Source organism: Podarcis raffonei, chromosome 1 (assembly GCF_027172205.1).
Source record: "Podarcis raffonei isolate rPodRaf1 chromosome 1, rPodRaf1.pri, whole genome shotgun sequence".
NCBI classification, from domain to species: domain Eukaryota; kingdom Metazoa; phylum Chordata; class Lepidosauria; order Squamata; family Lacertidae; genus Podarcis; species Podarcis raffonei.
In genome coordinates this window covers 117,505,661-117,525,972 of record NC_070602.1, presented here as the reverse complement: position 1 = coordinate 117,525,972, position 20,312 = coordinate 117,505,661, and the positions used below count along the sequence as shown (strand labels likewise).

Genomic DNA, 20,312 nt, shown 5'->3' with positions numbered 1-20,312 from the left:
CCATAATGCGCTCTCTGTCTCTGTATCACTGTCTGTCAGGCTGCACGTTCCCCACTGCTATTTCTGATTTAAAAAATAAAATTTGTTTTGATATTGTCAAACTTTGTATGTCTTAGCTATAAGAATTCAATATGTGAGTTCCCAGATGCTTGTGTAATAAAAATAATGTCTGAACAGCACAACACTTCCCAAGTGGTACTGTTTCTAAGAGATATTTTTGACCTCGTACCTGCCTAAAATATAAAATGAAATACAGATGGCAAATGTGATCTGAAGACACCTTCAGCTTAACAAAAGCCACCCATTTCACAGATGATTTAACTTTGATTAACCTACTCTGCAGCAACAGATTACACAGGCAACTGGAACTTCACTCTTGAGTGTTATTGCTGGGTGCTGTCTAATTTACAGCCCTGCTTTTCTTTCCATCTCGCCAAAATACATCACAATTTTGATGTTAACGCAAAGTAAGAATTCACTGGTTCATTAAACTTGAATTTACCATTCATTGACAAGGGATTTGGCATTTTAAGAAGTAACTACTACTTTTACACATATTTAATGCTTGCCTTATAACCTTAGATCCTCTGTCAAGGGAAAAACACAGAATTAACCACTTAGCATAGTGTAATGAATATTCATCAATAAAATGATTTGACATACAGCTCCACTTCTCATTGTTATGTTCTTATGTGGCTATTAAAAGTTTTTAGTGAAAGGTTTAAAAGAATGTGAAATAATCCTAGATAGGGAATAATAAATAGGCTAAAATAACAAAAGAAGTGAGGCTGGAAATAGGAACTCAAGAATTCGACTTGAACAAAATCCAGAACGAGTACAGCTGCCCTTGTCATCTAGTAGATGAAGAATGGTCTACTCCACGGGTGTCAGACACAAGGCCCGCGGGCCAAATCCGGCCCGCCAGACCTCGTCATGTGGCCCGTGTAGCTGCCGCCGGCCACCAGCCTTCACCTTTTATTCTCGCTTGTGTTTTTTTTTTACACAATAAAGTTTACATGGTGCGGCTCCCTACTCGCCTCCCCCCGTCGCTTTTAAGGACGTAGCTGCTGCTTCAAATGTCCCCGTGTCTCTCAACTTGCGCCTTCGTCGTCGGGGGCTGAAGCGAGGCGGGCAGCTTGCTTCTCTCTCCCGATCACTGCTCAAAAAGAGCAAGCGGAAGGTCAGGTCTCTCCGCGCTGCGGAGGGGGAGTCTTTCTCCTCGGAGAAACTTTTTTATTCCAGCCTTAGATCTTCTCCGGGGATGCTGGATCCCGGCGTGCAAACTCGCCCTGTGAGAGGCGTCCTCTTCTCCGCCGCGCTGGATTTCACCAGCCTCTTCCTCTTCATTTCGCCTTCCTCTTCATTTCCCTTCCCTTCCTCTTCATTTCGCCTCCCTCTCCATCTTTGCATGGCCAGCCTTTCCAGGACCGACGATGCCCGTGTTCTTTGGGAATATGGGGTGGCTGGTGGGGGGGGGGTGAGTGGGAGAGAGAGAGAGGCGCGCGCGCACTCCAAACACCCTTAAAATAAATGTAAAGTGGGGGCGGCGATGATGATGGCCGTGATGGGAGGGGGCTGTGTTCCCTGGCACCCCCTCCACTCCCTGCACCCCACTGCCGCCTTCCTCCTCCTCCTCCTCCTCTTGCAATTTCGCGGCAAGCCAAGCGAGGAAGGCGATCTGGCGCCCGGCTCTCTATCTCAGCTCCACAAGTTGGACTCCGCAGCGACGCTGGGCGGTTCTCCCCGTCCGGCACATGTCAGTCCCGCTGGCACATTCCTGGGAGGAGATCGGACTGCGGCTCCTTGCAGCCCTTCCATCACTCGGTCACACAATTGGGTGGCTCGCTCTCCGCCCTGCCAGCAGCTCCGTCTTGATCTCTCCCTCCCGTCTCGGGGAAGGAAAGGAAAAAGCCGGGAGATCCAGTTGCAGGCAGTGTGCTCGCGCTCTTTCGCCTTTTGCACTATGCAATGGCACCCCGAGATGGGGGGGGGCAGGGGAATTAGCCAAGGAAAATGAGAGTGCACAAGGCATGTTGATGCTTTCCTGTCAGAGCTCTCTCTCTCTCTCTCTCTCTCTCTCTCCCCCCCCCCATGCCGTGTATGTTTACTCAGAAGCCAGCCTCACTTTCTTCGACAGGAGTTTCAAGTAAATGCACATAGGATTGCAGCAATCGTCTCATTAGGGCTCATTATTTGTAACAACTTTGTTTCCTAGTTCTGCTGGATCTCTCAGCGGCCTTTGATACAATCGACCATAACAGCCTTCTGGACCGTCTACATTATTACAAAAAACAGTAATAATTGAATGCAGTGACAATAATTTATGATAATAAAGAGTGGACACATAGTCCTACAGATACAACCGGCCCTTTGAGGGTGACCAAACTGCTGATGCGGCCCCCGATGAATTTGAGTTTGACACCCCTGGTCTACTCTATTTAGTGTAGTCATACTTTAATTCATACACTGACCTAGTTTGCATGTCACATTAAGACATAGTTTAAAATGGCCGATAATTCATATAAATGAGCAACATCCTAGTTCACCCTCCTCAGAAGTTCCCCACCCCACTTCTTGTGTCTCTAAATTAAACAAGTCAAAGTCTGGCATCCATGTCTTCCGAAATTGGGTTCTGTTTTTTCTCCGCAAACTAACCCTACTGTTCATGGTTTGCTTGGAAGAAGAATGAGCCCATGTTCAGATAACATGACATTCTAGACTCTGGTGCATTAAGAATTTCTGAGCAGCCTGCACTAGCTAACCTGTGGCCCTTCGGCTGTTGTGGACTAAAACTCCGACTTCCGGGTTGGCGCCATTGTTTAATGGCGGATTCCCTCCGAGCTCCGGAGGGAATCGGCTCCGTAGCGTCTGGGTCTGGCCGCTGCGGCGAAGCGGAGACCCTTAAAATCACAGGCGTGGATGCCTGTGAACACAGAGACTCGGCGGGCACCATTTGCGCCCCCCCAATCCGTGACGGAGCCTTTTTAAAGGCTTCGGAACGGAGGCAGGGTGAGGCGTGGTGCTGAGAGTACTCCCTCGCCTACGGAGTGAAGCCGCAAGCCATTGACAGAGAGCGCCAACTTCTTTCAAGACCGACTGGACTCTAAAATATAAACCCGTGAGTAATACGGAGATTGGAACGTTAAAAATTTTTAATTTTGGATCTGGAACGAGCGGGAAGGGGCTAAAAAGGAAGTCACCCCCCCCCTCTTTGTAAACAATTTAAAGCAAAGGACTGGGCAACTAAGGTCGAGAGAACCTGTTTTTTAGTGAAAAGATCTTGATTTCACGGTTTTGACACTATAAGGATTTACTGGAGGATAAAAAGAATCTGGGGATTGGAATTTCACCCCCCCCCCGAGACCCGGGAACGCCCCAAGAGAAAGTCTGTTGCAGGGAAGATTTTGACAGCTGTCAAGAGAGCTGCTAGTCAGCTAGTTGCCAGCTGGAAAAAGAGAACATTGTTTCTGCTGTTTTTGCTGGTTCACTTGGTACAACTTTGTTGAAAACAACGAGGGCTGATACAAAATAACTGGACTTTTGGTTTTGAGCTGAAAGGAACATTAAGGAACTAAAATCCCCCTAGAGGGGTAATAGGGATACTACATTACAAAAATGACTGGAGTATGTAAAATCCAAGCAGAATTGGACAGAGCACTCGTTCTCTTGGGAAACTTGAAAGATGAATACAATGTTATGTCTACAAAGGTATCACTACTACACTGGTCAGTAAACAACAGTTTTGAGCCTGATAAGGACTTGAAACAGGAAGCCTGCTTAACAGAACAAATAAATGAAACTGAAAGTGCAGAAATGATGGAGCAAGGTGCAGTCTTTGAAGAAAATGAAGGAGAAGCAGGAGATGTGCAGGAGTTAAAGGAGAGTTACAATATGAGGCCTGACATGATGATAAAAAAGGACAATAAAAATTGGATGTGGAAAGCCTGGTCTGAATGGGAACCTGGAAAATGGAGAGATCTCCCTTGGAGGAGATCTGAAGACCTGAGGATTACAAATTTGCGGAAGGTGAAAGCTGGAGCCTTGGGGATATCTGGATTTGTAAGAAATTTGAAACAAGAGTTGGAGCCCCCCACAGGCTTTGCTTTTAAGTATGGAAGACTGGCTGGAAGCAACAAGGATTCTGCTGGGCCGGAGCCCCTCCGAGATTTGGGGTTTAACATTAAGGACCATCAAAGAGACCGGCAGAAAGGAACTGAGAGAGATAAAAGGGCCTCAGATGTGAGGTCTCCAGGCTAAATAAATAATATAAAGACTGATGGACATTGGTCGGGGACTGGAACCGGGAAAAGGGTGGGTGGAGGTTGGGAATCCAAAGGGCACATAAGGATAATTTGTTTTCTTTTTTTTATTTTTAATTAGTGGTAAGGAAATTGGGTAAATCGTGGAAGGGAAATTTTGGTCGACTTTAGGAAAAAGGTTTAAGAACAATTAATGAGGTATAAGTATTGATGTGTGTTTTTAATAAGGTAAAATTGGTTTCTTCTTTTTTAAATTAATTGAAAATAAGATTGTTAAAAATAAATGGAGGAAATGGAAAAAGAAGCAAAGTAAAAAATGGTATGTTAGAATAAATGTATAAGTTAAGGTAAAGAAATAAGTTAAGGATTTGCTGAACTGACAATTTAAATTGGAATACAAGAAGGGGAGGTGTGAGGAGGTCTGAGAAATAAGGTTAAGAACAATAAGTATTAGTAACTTTATGTGTTTTTTCTATTTTTCTTTTGTTGTTTAATTTTGTTATGTATTTTTGTATTTTTCTTTTGTTCTGTTTATTTTTTGTTCTTGTTTGTTTTTTTGAAAATGCTAATAAATATTTAATTAAAAAAAATAAAATAAAACTCCTTATCAGCTCCAGACAGCTTGACTAATGGTCAGGTATAGTGGAGTTGTAGCCCAGCAGCATGTGGGGCAGCACCCAGGATAGCCACCCCTTTTAAATGATTGTTTACCACTGTCATCTTGTATGCCACCTTCCGGCAACTCCTGCAGCCAAGCTGGTGCCAAACATACTGCTCTGCTTTCCTTTGGACCACATCAGTGATGCCGAGAGGTCTTGTTTTCTGGGCAGCCCAGGACCTCAATTTACACTGTCCAGGCTTGCACCCCAGAGAGGTGACTACCGTGCTGCTAATACAGCTAAAATAACACAGGATGCAGCAGGTACAAGTTACTGGTCTCTGCAGCCACAGCAGGCACTGTGATTCTCCAGCAGTTTGACTTCACCCTCAAAAACGCACTCCATTGTCTCTTGAGATAGATGGATGCCAATCAGAAAAGAATGTAGAACAGCCAACATGGTAACATCCAGGTATTTTGGATTGCAATTCCCAAGGTGCCTGACTATTTTTCATGCTGGCAAGGGCTAGTGGGAGTTATAGTCCACAACGTCTGGAGAGCACAACTTTAGCTACCCCTTGCTTAATGTGTCATGCAAACTGGGCTATCATACTGTACTACTATATTTGCAGCTGCTAATACATTGGATGTTAAAGAGGGGTGGCAAGCCTTGGTCATTACAAGATTGCCTTCCCAGATAATATGCTTTTGGGGGAATGTATGTTAGTGAGAAGAAATAGTTTGGTTGTACAGCTTTGGGTCTGTTTGCATAACCTGTTCACAATATGGTGGTTTTATTTTTGCCATCAGTGTGTTCACTGCTTTATGAAGTAACAAACAGAAAATCAGTTCTTATACCTGAGGTGCCTACAATCTAAAATTCAACAACCGGGGAGGAGATGTACCGTATTTTTTGCACCATAACACTCACTTTTTTCCTCCTAGAAAGTAAGGGGAAATGTCTGTGCGTGTTATGGAGGGAATGCCTACGGGTTGCATGGCTACGGATTTTCCTCCTCTAAAAACTACATGCGTGTTATGGTTGGGTGCGTGTTATAGAGCGAAAAATACGGTAAGTAAGAATGAGGGTGGGAGGACATGTGCTCATGTACACGTATTTAAGCTTAGTTTTAGCAGCAATTTAAAGCTAAAGGTTGATCAAAAACCTTCACCAAAGAGTTGTATTTTGAGGCAAAGGTTGAAGGAAGGGGGATGTGTGCTGTAACACAGATGTTATAGACAGAAAGAGTACCAAGAGAGAAGGCAAGCTTGTTTAAAGGACCAGTGACATTTGGGTGACCATGCATGGCAGAGATGGAGAAGCAAAGGCAGTAGGCAGGGGTGTTTTGTAAGATGCGGGCAGATCAACAGAAGACTATGGATTGCCTGTTTTTTGTTTAACAACATTGTTTATTACTACTTTCTAAAACATTTATCAGCCACTCTTCAGTCTTAGCTTGCAAAGTAGAATACAGCATTGTACATAAAATGCAGTAAATATAAGAAAATAGCAATCACAAGTTGTAGGAGTTAAAAGTCCAGTGGAAAAGAAGGGCAGACAACATAAAATTCTTTGGCAAATAACTTTTCAGCAGGTGCAGAAAGGGTTGTAAAGACAGCACCCGAGCCTGCCTTGGAAAGGTTCCCCGGTTGAAAAGGCCTCCTCTCCCATTGCTACCTACCTAACTTCAGATATCAGAGGGATATGGAGCAGGTTCATGCAAGAGCAGGTGATCCTTGAAGTATGCTGTCAGACTCATTTTGCCATCAGCCCAAATGGAAAATAATAGTGACCCAACTCACAGGAGTCAGAGAATTACAGGATATGTGTGGCTGTTTTATCATTGCTTGCATTTTGCCCTTTACTATTTTGTTGGCGGGCCTGTTTGCTTTGAAAGTAAGTAATTTGTGTTGGATGCGGAAGATGGCAGGAAGCTGATGTGGGAATTTGAGGAGGTAATGGAAGAGGTGAATTACTTTGGCAGTAGACTCCTGGATAGAGTTGAGACGGCTGAAGCGGAATAATGGAAAGCCAGAGAGGACAAGGTTGCAGTAGTCAAGGCAAGAGAAACCTGGGGTGTGAACTAGACTTTTCATCAAAGGGGAAAGAATTTTGATGATTTCATAGATTCATAGAACTGTAGAGCTGGAAGGGATCACGAGGGTCATCTAGTCCAATCCCTTCAGTGCAGGAATATTTTGCCCAACGTGGGGCTCCCACCCTTGAGATTAAGAAGTTCCTGCTCCACCAACTGAGCTATGCTCAGGTTTATCAAGTATGTATCAAGTATGAGGGACCTGTTGTTAGACTCTAAGTTCTATGATTTGGCTAATGGCAGAGGTGATGGGGGTTGTAGTCCAGCACATCTGGATGACCATAGGTTCTCCATCCCTGGTCTGCATTTTCGCAGTGCTGTACAGGAGAAGACAACTCAATTTGGCAAGTTAACTGATTATAGGGAGCAAAGGAGAGGCAGTGGGGAGTTTAAAATGTGATCCCCATTGTACTACTCACAAGGATATCTTTCACCGTGGTGAAAAATGGACGGAGGGGTCATCTCTGACATCATGTTGAGCTTCAGAGGCACTTGGAAAACAGCGGTTCCTGCTTCCAAGTGCCTGAGGCTTAGTACAACGCCAGGGAGAGTTTTATCCCCAAGTTGGGGAAGGCATTCATGGCAACCAGAAATTTGTTACTAGATGCTAAAGTCAGCTAAAGCTTGTAGACCAGCAGAAGGAATAATTGAAATCAATCCTTTTACGCTGCAATGGTGGAATTACGGAATGAGTTGTATGTAGATAGCAGATTGAAGTGAAGTAATATTTCTGTTTCTATTTTGTTTGATATGAGTGTTAATAAAAACTAGGTTAAGGGAAAACTGTCTTCTGGCTACACTGTGGTTGGTTTGATTCCACTGCCAGTATGCTATTAAGTAATCTAATGTGACCATAATAGGGTGAAAGTTCCCTGTCATCTATATGGTGGCACATATGTACATCTAAAAATACGGTGTCTTAACTGGAGATGAGAAACTGCTCCAGTGCATCTAATGTATATTTAAGTAATTGCTGTTATAACATATCTAGCGCTGGAATGCAGCAATAGTAATTCCTAGAGACTGACAGCAAATGTGGAGTATTACGTGAGAATGAGTTTGGATCTTGTTTGCATAATATGTGCCATCTACGCTGAAAATGTGAAAAGGGAGGGGCAACTAGCGACAAGATCTCTTCTCTGTAATATTTGTAAAGGATGAGGTCACTTAGGCACTAAAGGGCTGACCATTTGCATTTAACAAGGATTTGACTTCTGTCACTGAAAATGGTACTTAGAATCAGAGTGCTATGACAAAGCTGGGAGGCTGGAGTTTAATTTTAGTTTTATGGCATTAAAGCTTGAAACAACTTAGAAAGGGTGAGGGGAATGCATGCTTTGTAGTCTCAGTGGCATTGTTTGCCGCAGCAAGTCTGCATGCAAAGGAAAAAATCCATGCTTAATTCAACCAAATTATTTAATCCAATCATTGTCTTGTAATTTGCTATTTGCAGTGCTTCATCTATTAAATGAAAATTAAGCATTTATCAATTTTCCCTACACCAGTGCTTGGGGAGAAATCTTGTTTGAGGCACACGGCATAGAATCACTCAGTTATCCAGTTTTCTGATTAATAGTCCATTGTATGTACAAATTCATCTTAAAAGGAGCAGTGTCTTTCTGTTTCTCTGTGTGATTATTTTGCCCAGAAAAGCTTTCATTTTTTTTAAGTAGCACAAAAGCTGTAATTGGCATGCTTTGTAAGGAAATGTCAATGTGCAAGAGAGTGGAGATCACTAAGAATTCTTTTACGCGTTCTTTCCCCTTTGCACCACCGCCTCCTCAGCAGGGTCACTGAGATCACTAGCTTTTCTTGAAATGGCCATTTTCACTGGCAGGTGCATTATACCCTGTATTTTCAGATTGTTTTTCCATTCTGAATGTTTGGCAGGTTGATTGCTCTGGCTGCATTGACGGAGAAAGGGCTGACAAATGCGGTTGGGCTGGCTGAAAAGACAGTGATTACTGTTTTCCTTTGTGGCTGATTGAGGCCCTTGAAAGGAAAGATTTTAACCTTCACCATTTGGTTCAGAAGTATGAGCATATATTGAAATCATTCATGCCATTTATCCTAGTTCTGTAAACTTGTCAGAACGTAAAAATCGCTCAATTTCATATAATGTGGGATTGGCATACGTCATTATCATTTTGATTAAGTTGGAGTTTGTATTATTGTGTGTTATATAGTGTCATTTAAAGCATTTGTTCCTTCAGGTATGGATATATTTTTATTGCCTAAACTAGGGAGTTGGGAAGGTTTTTTCCCTCTCCTAGATCTTGCTTCAGCCTATCACTATGTGTGTGGTTTGGCAGCTGGTAGGCCCTACAAGCTGTATTTTTGTTTGCAGGGTAAAGGCTTGTCTGTAGACCTCCTGGAGAGCTAGTAATTGCACAGGCTTGCCATTGGAGAAAAAACATGATTGGAAGCAGTCAGGCAGAAAAATGCTGTGCCATCCCATTGCCACCTCAGAGCAGGGAGAGACAATCCCAGCAGTACCATCTGGTTGCTGCTGTCTAGTCAGCTGGCCTGGCTGCTGGGACCAGAGCTTGGCAGCTGGTTCCCATCTCTTGACCAGTCTTCGTTTTTTTTTTATCCCCCATAGGTGACTTTGAACATGGGTCACAGGGATGGCTGCAACAAACACGTCCCTGTTGAATCCTGCCTCATTACTTGCGACGAGGCGTGCTGCAGGCTCCTGCTGCCTTTCTCTTGCAGACAGATGACATAGTTGTTTAACCCAAAAAGAAAAGAAAAAAAGTCTTTTGAGAAACTTACCCCTGGAAACAGAGAAGGAAAAGGCAGTTGCAATGTATATGCTGTAACACTTGCAATTTTAAAAGTTGTGTTTTAGGGTGTCCTAATTCAAAGGCGAAAACCTAGTAATGCAAAAAAGAAAGAAAGCAAAAAAGCAGCCTTCTCAGTATTCCAGAACATCAGCAGCACGTTATTTGTTGCAATTAAGGAACAACACATTTTGCTTTTTAAATTCTCATTGGCAAACATGATAAGGATAATGAGGCTTGCATTTGGAATGACAGAAAATAAAATGTAATCTGTCTGTGCTATTATCTTTAGGAAAATTTGCTTCTCCGACTAGCATCCTGAAAACTAATGTAAGCCATCTTTCCTGTATGAAAAAACCATTAGACACTGATGGTTCCATATCACAAGGAAGCAGCGACTCTGTGGGCTATTTAAGACACTTGATTTCTTTATTCAGAAGCATTAATATGTCAGCACGTTACATAAAACTGTGGTTGCATATGCTGTCTTGAATGACAAATGCTGGGTAGAGGTTAGGAATTCAAAATTGAAATCTCTGAATAGTTTCTAGGAGGTTTTACTGTAGATTGCACAGGCTTACGTTTTGTGAATTTGTTGTGAAAATTGTGGTATGTCCAGCTTACTGTCATCTCCTTTAATAAGTGCAATTCCCAAATTAAACTATTGCATTCTAGCAAAAAAAGCTGCTTTAGGTAGAATATATAATATATACACAAAACTGTTTTGCCTGACATAGCATTGCACCGTGGTCAGAATGTTGACAACCTTGCTCTTTTCAGATGAAGAAGATGAAGATGATGCCGTGGTACAAAAACCACCAGTTGAGCCTGAAGAAGAAAAAACATTGAAAAAAGAGGAGGAGGAGGAAGGTACAAATGTATCATAACACATTTAAACTATTGCTCAACTTTGTGTCTCTCTTTAACAGGTGCAGAATTATAAAGAAGGTTTATATAATAATATAAATACAGTGTGTGAAGATTTTTTTTAATGTACAGAACTTAAATAATTGTTTTTAATATCTGAAAATACACACTTATTTTAAAGATTAGAATGATTTTATTTGTAGTCTGCCATCTAAAAATAAAGCTCCAAATCTGTTTCCCCCAGTTGCCCCTCATGAACTGACAGAAGAGGAAAAGCAACAAATTTTGCATTCTGAAGAATTTTTGAGCTTCTTCGACCAATCAACAAGAATTGTGGAAAGAGCTCTTTCTGAGCAAATTAACATTTTCTTTGACTACAGTGGGCGAGACCTGGAAGAGAAAGAAGGGTAATATGGGAATCTTACAAATGTGTTGCTAGGTTTGTTTTAATCTTACTGAAAGTGATCCTAAGTCTCTCCTCTTCAATTGTTCTTGCAGAGAAATTCAGGCAGGTGCTAAACTGTCCCTAAACAGACAGTTTTTTGATGAGCGTTGGTCAAAGCATCGTGTTGTTAGTTGTTTGGACTGGTCATCTCAGGTAACAATAACACTTCATTAAAAACTTTTATTCTAGAAACCCTTTAGCAGGCATTATTCTCATTTACCTGCAGTTACAGTGTTATCGTATTTATTTAATGCACAGTTGCTTAATTCATTGCGCAGAAAGAAAGGAAGGAAAGAATAATGTGCAGAAGGCATTGCTAAGGCATAACATAGAAGTGTGTGAGCTGCAAAACTGAGCAGTCTGCATATATCAAAACAGAAGACAACTCTTCTGTTTCTACTGGTTCTGAATTGTTGGTTTAATTTTGAAATTGCTATTCTAGCTGTAGCTGTCTAATTAACAAGGTTGACCTTAGTAGCTTAATTTTAAATCATATGATAATTTAAGTTGTCTGATCTTACCTCTGTAAGCAACAACCTTCCCTTTTGTTCTCAATTACTTTTTGAATCCAGTATCCAGAGTTGCTGGTAGCCTCTTACAACAACAATGAAGATGCTCCTCATGAACCTGATGGAGTGGCCCTTGTGTGGAACATGAAATACAAAAAAACAACTCCAGAGTATGTCTTTCATTGCCAGGTATGATGTGAGTTCCTGCCTTGCCAGACTAAGAATTTTATGTTAATGAATGTGGACATGAGCCGCCTTCTACTTGTCAGCATAACCATTGCTGAAATGTAATGTGATATTGTAACATCATTCTAAAGGTTTCAGTAACAATTGAAATATAGAAAAAGCATTTACTTTTCTTTTTCTTTTTCCTTTTGCCCTTACAGTCAGCTGTGATGTCGGCTACCTTTGCAAAATTTCATCCAAATTTGGTGGTTGGTGGCACATACTCAGGACAAATTGTGCTATGGGATAATCGCAGCAATAAGCGAACACCAGTTCAGAGAACTCCCCTTTCAGCTGCTGCTCACACGGTAGGGAATGGAATATCAACCCCCCCCCCCAATTACTTCCTTATTCTCAAATTAACCCATTAATGTAGGATGAGTAGTGATAATCTGTTACTATGTTTTGAAGGCTGCAAGCAATAGGCATTCATTTTTTGCAGCATTCTATGTTAAAAAATATTCTACGTAAGGCTCTTATATTAGAAACCTTTTTTTTAAGTTAGGTCTTCACGTGCTTGTTTTTATTAAATTCTTCAGATAATCAGATACAAATTCAGCTAACCTTTCTCCCCCAGAGGCAATCCACCACTTAATATTGCTCAGCCTGAAAGTATTCCCACTTATCCACGTGTGCTTTCTCCAGCTTCCAAGTGCTCTCTGCATTTATCAGTATTAGACAAGACGTTGTATCTGTAACTGTCCGTTCGTACCCACATCCATATTCAGAGGCATATTTGTTCTACTAGGAAAACATTGAGCTATAGAAGTTACTAATTATGCTTTCAACACAGCCTGTCTGACCAAGGAGCTCACTTAGCTATGCTCTGTGCTTTGTGACCATTGATAAAGTATATAATACTTTTAAAGGACTTGTAGCAACTCCTTTCAGTGCCCCCCATCTCCTTTAGTTGCATTTTAACCTATGCTCAGTCCCTTCTTCATCACAGCTTTTGTTTGCCACTCTTCCCTCCGCCCCACTGCCCCAATAAATGGCATAGTTGAGAAATAAACTCTTGACAGCACTGTTTGTGCTTTCAGCTAAATTTGTAATGCTACAGAAGGGCTAGGCACCTTGTACACAAAACTCAAACCCCTGTTGGGTAGCATCTGTGGAAAGTGAGCTAGGTACCCAGATAATCTTGCCTATCTTCTCAACTTAAATGTCATTTTAAAAGCTAAATTTTGCACTTGCGCTAAGTAAATTACCCTGACGAAACATCGCTAATCTACGTCGCCCACTTCTGCTTTAGCATCCTGTGTATTGTGTGAATGTGGTGGGGACTCAGAATGCCCATAACCTTATCAGCATCTCGACTGATGGAAAAATCTGCTCGTGGAGTCTGGATATGCTTTCACAGCCACAGGTAAAACAATCAAACGCTGCTTCAATGTGATCCGTGTGCAGTCGCACACCAGAGTTCTGTGCATGTGCAGAAAATAATTTTAGAACATTAGCATTTTGATGGGATTGGCTTCTCCCATTCGCAAGGTGCACGTTCAGCTCTGTTTTTACTGCACCATGACAGTGTCACCAAGGGACTTTTTCTCCTGTTAGCAATTACCTTAGTCTTGCTTGGCGAACAAAACATTTTGGTTGGTTCTGTCTATATATTTTGTAGTTTGCACTTTGTTTTAAAATTTGGTTTGCTTTTCCTCGCGTGCCTCACGACACCCCTCCAGCCTATTTTGCGGAGTCAAATGCTTGACTTCTTAATTGCAAATGATAATTTCATGGTATCTTGCAGGTCAGTAATGAGGATCAGATCCATGCATGCCGCACTCCTTGGACTCCTTGTAAAAGTGGGATATAAATTTATAGCGTAGGTAGCCATGTGGAAAGGGCACAATTTATATAATTCACATGTTAAGCCAAGGATGGCTGTGGGCAGGATTCCTGCATTGCAGGGGGTTGGACTAGATGACCCTCAGGATCCCTTCCAACTCTATGATTCTAAGTGTAGATCTTAGGTCCTCCAGGATGTTCTGAGAAAACAGGGCCATGCTCTGTTTTTATGCAGTTCGTGCATTTTTATTGCATCACATGCTTTAAACGTGAGAATAAGAATGCAGCAAGATTCAAAAAATGTTTCTTTGGAAACTAGTATCAGAAATCTTCCTTGATTCTTGGCAGAAAGTTCTCAGCAAACTGGAAAGATTTGTATGTGATATTTTTCTCCCCAGGATAGCATGGAGCTAGTTCACAAGCAATCCAAGGCTGTAGCTGTCACTTGTATGTCTTTCCCTGTTGGTGATGTCAACAACTTTGTCGTTGGAAGTGAGGAAGGCTCTGTGTACACAGCATGTCGCCATGGCAGGTGAATAGAAACTGGGACCCCTGTTTTTAAAGGACAACGGCCCTTCTTATTATGTTCTGTAAGATAAAGCAGGTTTGAGGTAGTTCCTCAAGCAGTTATATGGGCAACTTTGTATAAACAATGCAGAGTATTTTTTCACGTTCCAGAAAGCCTCTTATTGGCAGAAATATTTCCCTTATTCTGGATAAAATGGCTTTAGAATTATGTAATGGGAGATGAAGTTTAGCCATCATTCTGGTCATTTGAATCATGGCACAACATCCCAGACCCTCACTTCTGTAGATAATTGTACAGTAGTATCACGCACCAATCTTAAATTGGGTAGCATGTCTCCTGCTGTTCAATCTGTTTTGAAATTGTCTGGCTGTATCTTATCAATTGCTTTCTTAAATGAAATTGAGGCCCCAGTCTCAGCTCAGACACACACCAGCCCTTCCTTTATAGCACTTTGGGTTAAAGCTAACCAAAATTGGTGGTTCTTCCATTTAATCAATATTGATACTATTGGGAATGCCCTGGTTTCAGACTGAAAATTGACCCAGGAACATGTGCATATTTCTGAAAGTTTTGTGCACGACAACGTCTTCATTTTTGTGGCCCAAATATTTACTTTCTGTGAGAGAATTAATCAGATGGCATAGCACTTCTTAAGCAATATTTTGTATCTTGAGGTGGTATATTTTGCCAAGGTTTATTTAATACGTGATTTTAAAATTCTGAGGTGCGTAGCTATATTCAGGGGCACTTCTGCAACTCCGCTATGAGGAAAAATTGCAGCCTTTGGCGGGGGGGTTATTTCGAGAAAGACAAGTCAAAGGTGACATGAAATAAGTTTTTGAAATTCTGCAGGGCACAGAGTAAGTAGATAGACAACGGTTTTTCTGCCTCTGTCATAACATTAGACCATGTGGGCATTCAGTGAAGCTGAATGTTGGAAGATTCGGGGCAGATAAAAGAAAGTGTTTCTTCACACAGTGCGTAGTTAAACTATAGAACTCTCTCCCGCAGAGGGCAGTGATGGCCACCAACTAGAATGGCTTTAAAAGAGAATTAGACATATTCATGGAGAAGGCTGTCAGTGACTACTGAGCATGATGGCTGTGCGCTGCCTTCACAATTGAAGGCAGTATCCTTCTGAAGGCCAGTTGCTGGAAGCCACAGGAAGGGAGAATGCTCTTGTGCTCTTCCTGTGTTCTTATGACTATTAGTAGTGTACAGTGGAACCTCGGTTTTCGAACGTAATCCGTTCTGGAAGACCGTCCGACTTCTGAAACGTTCGAAAACTGAAAGCGGAAGCCTCAATACAATAGGGAAACTCAAAACAGAAGCCACGTGGCACATTCGGCTTCCGAAAATCGTTCGGGGAAAAAGCAGTTACTTCCGGGTTTTTGGCATTCAAAAGCCAAAACGTTTGACTTCCAAGACGCTCGAAAACTGAGATTCCAGTGTATTGATTTTGAAGGGGCAAACATCTATTGGGTAAGCATACGTTTATTAAGTTCCTACCCTATTATTTTAAAAATGTATCTCAAATTATTTACAATTTGGTTGTTCTTGTTCATAAGAAAATTCATTCTTCTGTGTGTGTGTGTCTCTTGCAACAGCAAAGCTGGAATCAGCGAGATGTTTGAAGGTCACCAAGGACCTATCACAGGGATCAATTGCCATGCAGCGGTTGGACCTGTAGACTTTTCCCATCTTTTTGTCACTTCTTCTTTTGACTGGACTGTAAAGCTTTGGACTACTAAGGTATCTGAACTTGAGACGTCTAATTGTCTCAATTTATTAACGAAACAATGTAAGCCACAGTCCCATCTGTTGGCCTGTATAGGCAACCGTCTTGTAAACAGTAATGTGGGACCGCATTAGTTCTGTTGACAATGGTGATAGGAATATCTGTTTTCAGTATCTCTCCTGTAATACATTTAGACATAAATTCATTCATCCTTTAAAAAAAATAATCTTGTTCATATTGGGCTGAGGTAATTCATATGAACATGGATCTTCCCACCATCTCCTACAACCTCTTGCTGAGGTTCTCCATGGCTCTGCTGAACTTTGGCGTGTCATATTTCTCATCATCAAATACTGTGCTTATATATATATATTTAATTAAGCAAAGATGAAAATGTGCAAAGCAAGGAAATTCTAAATTATATTACATTGCAGTTTCAGAAGCACACAGTTCACATAATCCTATCATCAGCAGTAAGTTGCAGTTAGACCTTAACATTTGAGAATTACAATCTTTGTAACACTGATAGATGCTAGCTTCACAGAAATCTGAGGTTGCTTAGAAATGGATCCAGTCTGCTTTATGTCAAATGGTATCACCAAATAAAATATAACTGAAGGGTTTAAAGTCCTATGTTAGACTACGTTCTCTCTACCTGACGGCAATATTTGCAGAGGTAAAACTGAGGTTGTTTTCATTTTACTTGGCCACAAGATTTATTATTTTTTGTGGGAAAAGGTTCTCTGGCAAACCTTTTCCTTGCTTTGTTCAAAATTAATCACACTGCTACATTAGTTGCCGACAATGTGGATGAGAGATGTTTATATACCGTATTTTTCCACCTATAAGATGCCCCCATGTATAAGACGCCCCCTATTTTTGGGGACTCCAATTTAAGAAAATGGGGGGAGATGGCCCCGTGTATAAGATGCCCCCAAATTTTGGACATTATTTTTTGGGGGGGGGCCTAGTCTTAGACATGAAAAAATACGGTACTTGGTCTTATTTACCTTGCTAGCTTTTGTTTTCTGAATCGTGAAATACATCAATTTATGTGTTTTTCTTTTCCTTCAGAACAACAAGCCTCTGTACTCATTTGAAGACAACTCAGACTATGTTTACGATGTGATGTGGTCACCCACCCACCCTGCCCTCTTTGCCTGTGTGGATGGAATGGGAAGGCTTGACCTATGGAATCTCAACAACGATACTGAGGTAGGATCAGATTATATTGGGTATTCCAAAGCTGAAAATAAGTTTACTAGCCTTAAAACAAACTTGTGATCTTTTAGTAACTGCAGCCCATCTTTTTGTACATACATTTTTCAGTTATTTTGCCTTCCCATCCTATTTACAAGACTGGTTAGGAGAATCCTGCCCAGTGTATGCAGATTCCTTTCCCTTGGCCACCGCACTTGGAGTACAGTGGGCCCATATTCTGTGAGGTCAGAGACCACTGTAAATAACAAGAAAAGGAATGCACTTAAATTGATGTGCCATCTCTTATTTGTACTTGCTGGGACGTTGGCTAAGATCAGCTTCTTGCATTTATTGTACTCCCAGGTATCTTATCTCCTGAGTGAAGACAGGTTCTTTGTGCATCGCTCATCATGACACCATAAGACGGTTGAAAAACCTCTCACTACAGCTTCATGAATCTACCCACTGATTTGTTAGTGCTCTTACAACAGCATAATAATGTAGCACCAACACTGTGTTGGGCACAGTACAAAACCCAAACATGATGCTGCCACTGAGTGCTTTAAGTACTGCTTTAATATTACTTTTGTGCAGGGAACCCACCACTCTTAACTGATGTATAGGTGATGATTGGCTGTACTAAAGTAATTTTTGCCCATGTACTTCACATTCAACACACATAGACAAGGTTTTATCCAAAGGAGGAGGGACACAGTAAGTTGCTTGGAGCTCTAATTCCTATCATTACCAACATTCCTCTTCTGAATGTTCACATCTGCATCACGTAAATTTTAAACTTTTGAAAGGTATAATGTGTTCCTTCATACAGTATTTTGTTCCTGCGGCATAAGGAACAGCCGGCGCACTTCAGTGTCTGTATTGCCATCTTAATATTTGTGATGAAGATTAAGAAAGTTGGGAAGATACTATAAGTCCAGTTGAAACATGGTATGTTTTTAAAACTGGTATAGGTGCCAACAGCAAGCATTACTGTGGAAGGTAATCCTGCCCTAAACCGCGTGCGATGGACAAATTCAGGACGTGAGATTGCTGTTGGAGATTCAGAAGGACAAATAATAATTTACGATGTAGGAGAGGTAGGTAACTTTCAAGTGCTTCCAAAGTAAAAATGACGTCTTACATTATTTTACTTCAGTCCAATAATAAAAGGCACTTATTTGGGTTGGGTGTCCATAGTTCTTTCATGACAGTGTGTATTTAAGTTTCCACATACAAAGATACAATGTTAAGATTTCAGCAATTCAAATATTTTTTATTTAAATGGATGTTGTTTTATGTAGTAGTAAGAATTCTGGATGTGTCTAGTTTTGCCCCTCACCCCAACGGTCTTTCGCCAGTCCCTATTGCCAGGGAGGGCTGCTCATCCATACTTCCCTTTGGGGTTAGGCAGTTGTTTGGTGGAGGGCCAGATGGCAATAATCAGTAGGCCAAAGGTTTGGACAAGCTGGTGCTCTTGTGAATCAGGGTAGCACAATGGCTTGAGTCCAAGGATGCCCTTCCACTAGCCAGGTGTGGACAACCTCTTGGACTTGCCCTGCAGGCTTTCCCATTGGGGCCCCAAGGCTCTTTTGGCCATGCCACGCCCCCCCTCTACATCTGACATCAAGTGTAGGGCAGGCAAAGACCCGACTCAGCCAGAAGGCATTTGCAAGCGCTGCCCTTTGCAAAGGGCATTAAAAGACCCAATTATCGGATGATTGATGGGTTTTGCGAAGCCCTTTTAAAGCTTCTCACAAGATCGGACCATCAGCTGATGTTTGGGCTTTGCAGAGAGTTTTTGCGGTTGTGCATTTGCCCGCATGGTTTGATTTCAAACCATGAAGGCAAAAGGCCACTTGATGCCATTGTGACAGGTGATTGGTGGGTGGCCTTGTCAAATTGGCCTGCAAGAAGTGGAGGGGTGTAAAGATTTGGCCCAGTGGTCGGATCCAGTTCTCCAACCCTGATCCTAGCAGGTAGTTCTTAGTGCTGCTACACAGGTTATTTCTGACCTAGAAGAAGAGTGTTGCATTAGAAGTGTGACCCCAACTCCAGAGAAATTTCTTCATTTGTACAATTTCTTAAGACCATTTTACAGCCCACTGCGGTTAATAAGGTACAGCCTATATTTTCCTTTTTCACCATGTTTCTCACACTTTAATAGAACCCCTGTTGCATTCAGGTGCTGCACTATGAAAAGTCTAGTGCTTGAACAAGGGCATCTTCTCCTGCTCTCAATCCTTTGGATTCAAGCTGATGAGTTTAATTTTCATACGTCCACTGATGTTCCCATATAACTATTTCTCCACAGCAAATTGCGGTTCCCCGAAATGATGAATGGACACGTTTTGGTCGAACTTTAGCAGAAATTAATGCCAACAGAGCTGATGCAGAAGAGGAAGCAGCGACCCGAATCCCTTCCTAGGTTGTTGAAGTGGGGGGTCTCGCTGTGAATTTGGGGATTGGTTATAGAGGGCTTCAGAATAGTAGCATGTGTTAAGTATGCGGCTGAACTTGACATTTAAAATGTGGAGTAAACTGTGGAGTCGACAAGTGTATAAAGATCAGTGAAATTGATCTTGCAAAGTTGCTTTTTAATCCCTGAATCACCACCCTTAATCTGATAGATATAATTTATTATTTACCCTGACTTGGCAAGGTGTATGTTCTACTGAAACACTAACCACGTTGAAGATTTAAAGTTCAACTTTCAATGGCATATAACTATTTTAAGTTCTGTAAGTTTCTGAACAAGAGCTTTTCCCAATCAAACTGGCAGGCTATGCTGTGGACATCAATCTCTGGGGCACTGGGAAAGTGTTATGGCTATAGTACTCTTAATGGCTTAGATTTGTGCATGCATCTGTTCACAGTAACCTTTATCCTAATTATTATATAATAGGCTCCAGGCTACAGTGGTAGGTCATGTATATGACTAAAAAAATCTGTAAACCCTTTTTTGTAATGGAAACTTTCTAAAATACCTGCTAAGTACTTTGGATTTTTTTGTTTGTTACATTTCTGCAGTAGAGTAAGAATTCTTTATAAATAAACATTACATGGCCTCTTTTCTCACAAGCATCTGTTTAAAGACTTGTTTTTCAAGAGTTTGCATTTTCAGAGGTTTATGCAGGGGCTGCAGGAAAATAATTAACTGACCAACTCCATTTCTATAAAAAAAAGTATCTTGTGCCTATAATAAAAATGGATTTGGGATTTATTTTGTAATTCTTCAGTTTACTTGATATTGCTCATGTAGCAGTTCTTTAAACTAAAGC

The 20,312-nt window shown here is 41.5% G+C and overlaps 1 protein-coding gene across 5 annotated transcripts in view; it reads left to right on the top strand.

Moving 5' to 3' along the window:
- Nucleotides 1–20,112, top strand: part of DYNC1I2 (dynein cytoplasmic 1 intermediate chain 2) — a 39,284-nt gene extending 19,172 nt beyond the window's left edge. For all 5 annotated transcript variants that reach the window (XM_053359682.1, XM_053359691.1, XM_053359711.1 and 2 more), the window contains 11 exons: nucleotides 10,517–10,606; nucleotides 10,848–11,010; nucleotides 11,102–11,201; nucleotides 11,621–11,746; nucleotides 11,944–12,090; nucleotides 13,035–13,148; nucleotides 13,966–14,099; nucleotides 15,704–15,848; nucleotides 16,909–17,049; nucleotides 18,006–18,131; nucleotides 19,346–20,112. In XM_053359682.1, coding sequence (XP_053215657.1) covers nucleotides 10,517–10,606; nucleotides 10,848–11,010; nucleotides 11,102–11,201; nucleotides 11,621–11,746; nucleotides 11,944–12,090; nucleotides 13,035–13,148; nucleotides 13,966–14,099; nucleotides 15,704–15,848; nucleotides 16,909–17,049; nucleotides 18,006–18,131; nucleotides 19,346–19,459 — 1,400 coding nt within the window. In that variant the 3' untranslated portion in view covers nucleotides 19,460–20,112. The remainder of the gene's footprint in view (nucleotides 1–10,516; nucleotides 10,607–10,847; nucleotides 11,011–11,101; nucleotides 11,202–11,620; nucleotides 11,747–11,943; nucleotides 12,091–13,034; nucleotides 13,149–13,965; nucleotides 14,100–15,703; nucleotides 15,849–16,908; nucleotides 17,050–18,005; nucleotides 18,132–19,345) is intronic.
- The last annotated feature ends 200 nt before the right edge of the window (nucleotides 20,113–20,312 follow it).